At 50.6% G+C, this 8,311-nt stretch overlaps 1 protein-coding gene across 1 annotated transcript in view; it reads right to left on the bottom strand.

The window, feature by feature from the left end:
- Nucleotides 1-4,940: 4,940 nt before the first annotated feature.
- Nucleotides 4,941-8,311, bottom strand: part of LOC311362361 (fibroblast growth factor receptor 3-like) — a gene marked incomplete at both ends in the record, with an annotated part of 18,367 nt that continues 14,996 nt past the window's right edge. The window contains 4 exons of the mRNA XM_084482177.1: nt 4,941-5,111; nt 5,984-6,089; nt 6,571-6,708; nt 7,638-7,708. Coding sequence (XP_084338303.1) covers nt 4,941-5,111; nt 5,984-6,089; nt 6,571-6,708; nt 7,638-7,708 — 486 coding nt within the window. The remainder of the gene's footprint in view (nt 5,112-5,983; nt 6,090-6,570; nt 6,709-7,637; nt 7,709-8,311) is intronic.

Raw genomic sequence — 8,311 nt, 5'->3', positions numbered from 1 at the left:
CCCCACAATGTGTGTGCGTGTGTGTATGCGTGCGTGTGTGTGTGTGTGTGTGTGTGTGTGTGTGCGTGTGTGTGCGTGTGTGTGTGTGTGTGTGTGTGTGTGTGCGTGTGTGTGCGTGTGTGTGTGTATCTGGTGAGGTGTTAAATAGGACCCCACCCTGCAGCCACCCGGCCGTGGGCGCACTGACGTCATGGGAACTCTCACCACTCCGTTATGAAGTCCACCTCACAGGAGGAGGAGGAGGAGGGAGGAGGTGAGGAGGGGAGGAGGGAGGAGGGGGAGGTGAGGAGGAGTAGGAGGTGAGGAGGAGGGAGGAGGGGAGGAGGTGAAGGAGTGGTGAGGAGGAGGAGGTGAGGAGGAGGAGGAGGAGGTGAGGAGGAGTAGAAAGGAGGTGAGGAGGAGGAGGGAGGAGGTGAGGAGGAGTAGAGAGGAGGTGAGGAGGAGGGAGGAGTAGAGAGGAGGAGGAGGGAGGAGGTGAGGAGGTGAGGAGGGAGGAGGTGAGGAGGAGGTGAGGAGGTGAGGGAGGAGGGGAGGAGGAGGGAGGAGGGAGGAGAGAGGAGGTGAGGAGGAGGAGAGAGGAGGTGAGGAGGTGAAGAGGAGGGAGGAGGAGGGAGGAGGTGAGGAGTAGAGAGGAGGTGAGGAGGAGGGAGGAGGAGGTGAGGAGGAGTAGAGAGGATGTGAGGAGGAGGGAGGAGGTGAGGAGGAGTAGAGAGGAGATGAGGAGGAGGAGGAGGTGAGGAGGGAGGAGGAGGAGGAGGTGAGGAGGAGGGAGGAGGGGAGGAGGAGGAGGGAGGAGGAGTAGAAAGGAGGTGAGGAGGAGGAGGAGGAGGGAGGAGGTGAGGAGGAGTAGAGAGGAGGTGAGGAGGGAGGGAGGAGGTGAGGAGGTGGGAGGAGGTGAGGAGGAGGGAGGAGGTGAGGAGTAGAGAGGAGGTGAGGAGGTGAAGCGGAGGGAGGAGGGAGGAGGTGGAGGAGGAGAAGGTGAGGAGTAGAGAGGAGGGAGGAGGGGAGGAGGAGGAGGAGGTGAGGAGGAGGGAGGAGGTGAGGAGGAGTAGAGTGGATGTGAGGAGAAGATAGGAGGTGAGGAGAGGAGGTGAGGAGGAGGGAGGAGGAGGTGAGGAGGAGTAGAGGAGGAGGAGGAGAGGAGGAGTAGAGAGGAGTTGAGGAGAAGTAGAGAGGAGGTGATTAGCTGAAGAGGAGTAGTGTGTGTGTCTGTTAGGAGGAGTAGGAGGACTCTTATTGTGGTACTGAGAGACAGACATTGAACACCGCTCCACCACTTTATTCAAAACATGAACACTGGACAAATAAAATCTAGTCAAAGTCTTCGCTCATAAAAATAATAATCATAACAAGTAATGTAGAGAGTTCTGGATTTCAAGTCTGCGCTAGCTGGAAGTGGAATGAAAAAAGAAACTAAAGATTGAGTCCAGACTCCATGTGATGAACACCACCTCTGTAAGACTGTGATAAACATGTCTACATACAACTTTATCTCAACTATAAATTAATATTAAGAACTCTGCCGGGGCTGTAGCTGCAACGACATAAAATAAACACATGATTAAAAAGAAAACTGAAACCAAACGGTAATTGATGGTTTACCAGTACATTAACCAGTAAGCTGCTGATGGTTTAACTAGTCTATTAACCAGTAAGATGCTGATGGTTTAACCAGTCCATTATCAGTAAGCTGCTAATGGTTTAACCAGTCCATTAACCAGGAAGCTGCTGATGGTTTAACCAGTCTATTACCCAGTAATCTCCTCATTAACTCATCTTCTTACATTGACTTTGGACTTTTCTAAACTTTACATTTCATCAAGTGTTGACCTGAAGTAACTGGATGTGATTAACATGACCTCACCTAAACATGAGCCCAAGAGACCCAAGAGACAGACAGACAGACAGAGAGACAGACAGACAGATAGAGAGACAGACAGACAGACAGGGAGGGAGACAGACAGACAGACAGACAGAGAGACAGATAGAGAGACAGACAGACAGACAGAGAGGGAGACAGACAGACAGACAGTATTCTAAGCAGATAGTCAGAGCTGAATAAGTCTCTCCCCAGGAGAGCGGTGACCAGTCATCTGTTGAGCAGACGGGTCCTAGTGTATCACCAGCGTCTTTTCTACCATCTCGTCGCTAAAGCAAATGAGTTCTTATCGTGATTAAAGCTGTCTGCTCTGAGCAGATCATTCATCACAGAAAACAATGAGAGCGTTGTTCATCATCCCTGTTCTACTCTACAGGCACTTCATAGTCTGGGGGGCCGGAACTCATCCAGTCTGCCTGTTCCCTAAACCTTCCATCCTCTTATTATCCATATAAGCGTCACGATTCATCGTTACAATCTGCCATCTTAAGTGTGACAATGTTGTGTTGAATCAAAAGGTGTGATGTTGGTTGGCCATCGCAAACCACCATGATTTTTTATTCTGACCCCATCGGTAGGAGATGCTGAAGAAACAGAAACACTATAAGACTAATTTGGCACTTGGTTCAACAAACTCAGCATGAGAAAGCCTTACATACACATGATACATGTTTCAGATTCTGCTTTCATAAAATCCTTACTTTTAAAATTTGCTGTGAATTAACAGCGATCCTTCATTTGAATAATACTCCTGTCCCCAGTTCACCCTCAGGGGATGTACAGTTAGCACTCCTAGCTTCACCCTACAGACGTTCTGCTACACAAAGATGGAGACACTTTGTGTCCCATAGCTTCTAGAATGTTCTCCTGCTCTACAACTTGAAGCTAGCCACATGATAACTAACAACACGTTTGGTGAACAAATTATCTTTTGTGAGGAAGACATTTATAATGTGAAAGAAACCCGGCCTACATTCGGCCAGGGTGAGAATAAACCATGCAGCCTTCTGTTAAGACATGAAGGCTACTCTACTTACTGTTAACGACCAGAGCGGCCTAAGGCTCGCCGAAGTGCCGTCCGACAATAACAGCTTTCTCTCTGGAAGCCCACACGTCACTGGCCTCACAGGCCAGTGACGTCTACCCTGTTGAAGACACCACACTGTTAGGATGAAGTGGATCCCCCCACCCTTCATATACCCTGTTGAAGACACCACACTGTACGGATGGGGTGGATCCACCACACCTCACTGGCCAGACACCACGACACCACGCTAAAGGTTATGAGTTATGGTTGGACGTCGACGCAACGCAAGGGCGTTTACGGACCCATTACGTCATTGCGGACCCTCCTTGCGTCCACAGCAAGGGCCTGAAAAGTGCGCCTCCCAAAAATTGTAACCTGGGCGTCGCCTAAAAGCCGATGCAGAACCAAAACAGGTTCACGACTGCGTTGAAGCAACTGCAGAGGTCGTTGCATTGCGTCAACGTCCAACCACCACCGCCCTGCACTGGCCTCACAGGCCAGTGACATCTACCCTGTTGAAGACGTCACGCTGTAGTGATAGAGTGAATCGACCAATATATCGGCCGGCCGATATTATTTTTTTCGCCGTTTTTTTTTTTTACATTTTTTTTCCCACCATGATTTACAGACAGTTCAATAAATGTTCCTTTGTGTCCATTTTGTTATTTTTTATGATGTAAATTGAGTGATCAAAAGCAGCATCGGCTCCAAAATATCGGGCTCAAGAAAATCGGTATCGGCGTTATCGGTCATCGGCTAAAGGCTGATGAAAAAAAAATCGGTATCGGTATCGGCCCTAAAAAAAAAAAATCGATATTGGTCGATCCCTACACTACCTGGATCCACCACCCTGCACTGGCCTCACTGGCCAGGGACATCCACCCTGCTGAAGACGCCACGCTGTAGGATGGATGGAGCACTTGGTGAAGGCCTCAATGGCAGCAGGAGAAGCTGCCCTGCCACAGGTATCAGCGTAGTGTGGATATTGCTAAAGTGAAAACTCTACGGTGGAAAAATTATCGTTTGGAGCTTCTACCTTGGAGGACAACAAACCCAACGGTATGTGAACGTCCTCTTTGTATACGTCATACATTCTTTTTTGTTTACAGTAAACAAAACAAAAAACAGACAAATGGTAAATCTGAAGACTTGCAGTTCTACTGTAAAATAAGTTATAAAAAAAAAAGAAAAACAAATCTTTGCTTACAGTACCTAAGTTCTAAACTAGATCTTTCAAACATGTCAAGTCTATAAATACCTTTACAAATATACACGTTAATTATTCAAATAAACTTTTTTGTGTGACTCAAAATGATTACATGTCTCCCATGACAGTGTGTTCTAGAATTCTAGAAAATGTGTTTTGTGTTTTTTAAGTACATGTCTGTGAAAAGCAATATGATACATCCTTGCATTTATATATTTACAATAAAATCCATTTTCTAGATACAAAAAAAACTCAAACTATAGCTTTTACTTACAGCCCTGAAAGGTTCTTCCATGAAGTTCACAGATGGTTTGATGGTATTTGGTAATGTTCTTTCTGAACACACGGCTAGGCTAGCCCAGTTAGCCGCTTCGCGTCTGGGTCTGAAGTAAACATTGAGAGAGACTTCGATTCCACTGTCCGGGCCTTCTCCTCGGAGGAATCCTCTCAATGCGTACGCGGACCGAAGTACTGACCAATACATCATATTAAACACAGCTCAATGCCCAGGATCACTGGTCAGCAACTCACCGACCAGTGGTCTTCATTTCCTGCTGTGAAATCATTTCCCTCCTCAACAGGAAGTGACACACCACACACCTCGCCATGGAATGGTTTGATCCCACAGACGGTTATGGAGAAACTGGCCCAGTATAAAAATAGATCTCGTCTTTTTTTTTTTTTTTTAGAGGAAGAAGAGGAAGAAGGAAGACGGTGGAGGAAGAGGTGGAGACCTAGCGGTCAGAGGTCGGAGCTGCTCTGTCCCGAGGTCACCGGAAGAGAAGAGTGACCCCGCGTGGCAAGGGGGGGGGGGGGGGGGGCGGGGCTTAAGTCCTGATGATGACAGCGTTGCCAGGCGACGTGACGGTGGGGGGGCAGGGCTCTTGAGGAGGGGGGTCGTGGGCGAACACCGAGTCGTCTCCGGAGGAGCAAGCGCTGTCGGTGTCCCGCCCCGTCGGGGAGTACTGCTCGAAGCTCACGGACAGGTCCAGGTACTCCTGGGAGGGAGAGGGGGCAAAGGTCAGCCGGGACGGGGCGCCGTCATCTGGGTTAAGGTGGAGACTTCCGACCCCCAGGGAGCTAGGCTAACCAGGAGGGTTAGCTTCTCTGCTAGGAGGCTTAGCCTCTCTGCTAGGGTAAGGGTTAGCCTCTCTGCTAGGGTTAGCCTCTCTGCTAGGGTAAGGGTTAGCCTCTGTGCTAGGGTTAGCCTCTCTGCTAGGGTTAGGGTTAGCCTCTCTGCTAGGGTTAGCCTCTCTGCTAGGGTAAGGGTTAGCCTCTGTGCTAGGGTTAGCCTCTCTGCTAGGAGGGTTAGCCTCTCTGCTAGGGTTAGGGTTAGCCTCTCTGCTAGGGTTAGGGTTAGCCTCTCTGCTAGGGTTAGCCTCTCTGCTAGGGTTAGCCTCTCTGCTAGGAGGGTTAGCCTCTCTGCTAGGAGGGTTAACCCCTGTTCTAGGAGGGTTAGCCTCTCTGCTAGGAGGGTTAGCCTCTCTGCTAGGAGGCTTAGCCTCTCTGCTAGGAGGGTTAGCCACTCTGCTAGGGTTAGCCTCTCTGCTAGGAGGCTTAGCCTCTCTGCTAGGGTAAGGGTTAGCCTCTTTGCTAGGAGGGTTAGCCTCTCTGCTAGGGTTAGGGTTAGCCTCTCTGCTAGGAGGGTTAGCCTCTCTGCTAGGGTTAGCCTCTCTGCTAGGGTAAGGGTTAGCCTCTCTGCTAGGAGGGTTAGCCTCTCTGCTAGGGTTAGCCTCTCTGCTAGGGTAAGGGTTAGCCTCTCTGCTAGGGTTAGCCTCTGTGCTAGGAGGGTTAGCCTCTGTGCTAGGAGGGTTAGCCTCTCTGCTAGGAGGGTTAGCCTCTGTGCTAGGAGGGCTAGCAGTGGACTTACGTCTGTGGACGTCATGGACAGGACTCGGTCATGGTCTTCTACCAGTTGTCTGAAGGTCGGTCTCTGGGATGGAACCGCATGCCAGCACTCCCTCATGATCATGTACCTGGAGCAACAACCAATCACATCTCACCTCATTAATACCTCACCTGGAGCAACAACCAATCACAAATCACATAATTTTTAAAGTGGAGCCAGGCTTACAATTCTGAAGATTTGTTAACCTTGCATAATCTAGCATAGCCTCGCATAGCATGGCCTAGCATAGCATAGAAGGGCTTACAGTTCTGAAGGCATGTTAACCTAGCATAGCATAGCCTAGCCTAGCATAGCATAGAATGGCTTACAGTTCTGAAGGCATGTTAATGGAGTGTAGCCTAGCCTAGCCTAGCCTGAGGTAACAGAGCTTACTGTTCTGCAGACATGTTAACCTAGCGTAGCCTAGCATAGCAGGGCTTACAGTTCTGAAGGCATGTTAACTTAGCATAGCCTAGCGTAGCCTGAGGTAACAGAGCTTACTGTTCTGCTGACATGTTAACCTAGCGTAGCCTAGCGTAGCCTAGTGTAGCCTAGCGCAGCAGTCGTACAGTTCATGGGTGCAGTTGGCCGGTTTGTCCATGCGGTGGCCCTCCTTCAGCAGCTTGAACAGCTCCTCCACCGGGATCCCGGGGTAGGGGGAGCCCCCCAGCGTGAAGATCTCCCACAGCAGCACGCCGTACGACCACCTGGGGGCAGGAGGGAGAGGTCAGGGGTCACGGAGGGGGGGGAGAGAGGTCAGGGGTCAGGGGCTCCCATGATGCTTCTGGCCTGATGCACATTGGATCACTAGGACCTCTTTCTCAAGGATTAGAGTCAAGCTTAACCTGACTGACTGGCTGTCCGGCTGGTGGACTGACTGACTGACTGGCTGTCCGGCTGGTGGACTGACTGACTGACTGGCTGTCCGGCTGGTGGACTGACTGACTGACTGGCTGTCCGGCTGGTGGACTGACTGACTGACTGGCTGTCCGGCTGGTGGACTGACTGACTGACTGGCTGTCCGGCTGGTGGACTGACTGTCTGTCTGACTGACTGGCTGGTGGACTGACTGACTGTCTGACTGTCTGGCTGGTGGACTGACTGACTGACTGACTGTCTGGCTGGTGGACTGACTGGCTGGGGGGCTGACTGGCTTGCTGGCTGAAAGCACACACTCTTGCTTACTTTTCTAGAGAGAGACAGACAGACAGTCAGACAGACAGTCAGGCAGACAGACAGTCAGACAGACAGACAGTCAGACAGTCAGACAGACAGACAGACAGGCAGACGGGTCTCCTCTCTGATGTCTGTGAGGTTTGGACGGGCTAGAATCTCAGTGTAGCGTGGAATGTGGAGGCTAGGATACAATGGAGGCTGGATTACCCTGAGAGAGAGAGAGAGTGTGTGTGTGTGTGTGTGTGTGCGTGTGTGCCTATGTGTGTGTGTGTGTGTGTGTCTGTGTGCGTGTGTGTGTGTCTGTGTGCGTGCATGTGTGTGAGGTGGGGGTGCCAGTGGACTGTGGGACATTATGAATTGGTATTTGCACCACAGAGATTAGCGCTGACGCTAACGCTCTGAGGCATGTTAGCCCCGCGGCGGCGGCGGCGGCGGGGGCGGGAAGGAGCGCTGGACTCACACGTCGCTCTGGTGCGTGTAGACCCGGTCGAACAGAGCCTCCGGAGCCATCCACTTCACCGGCAGACGGCCCTGCACCACGGCAACAACACAACAACAACAAGATCACAGCCAGAACAACACGACAACACGACGACAACATCACAGCCAGAACAACACAACAACACGACGACAACATCACAGCCAGAACAACACGACAACACGACGACAACATCACAGCCAGAACAACACAACAACACAACGACAACATCACAGCCAGAACAACACGACAACACGACGACAACATCACAGCCAGAACAACACAACAACATCACAGCCAGAACAACACAACAACAACATCACAGCCAGAACACAACAACACGACGACAACATCACAGCCATAACAACACGACAACAACATCACAGCCAGAACGACACAACAACACGACAACAACATCACAGCCAGAACGACACAACAACACGACAACAACATCACAGCCAGAACAACACAACAACACGACAACAACATCACAGCCAGAACAACACAACAACACGACAACAACATCACAGCCAGAACAACACAACAGGGTTAGTGTTATAGACCAGGTGTGTACCAGGTGTGAGACTAGGTGTGAAACCAGGTGTGAGACTAGGTGTAAGAAGACAGGTGTGTACCAGGTCTGAGACAGATGTGTA

Source organism: Micromesistius poutassou (genome assembly GCF_964030765.1).
Source record: "Micromesistius poutassou genome assembly, chromosome: 17".
Taxonomy (NCBI): domain Eukaryota; kingdom Metazoa; phylum Chordata; class Actinopteri; order Gadiformes; family Gadidae; genus Micromesistius; species Micromesistius poutassou.
The sequence above is the reverse complement of the archived record's forward strand: the minus strand, read 5'-3'. Positions and strand labels throughout refer to the sequence as shown.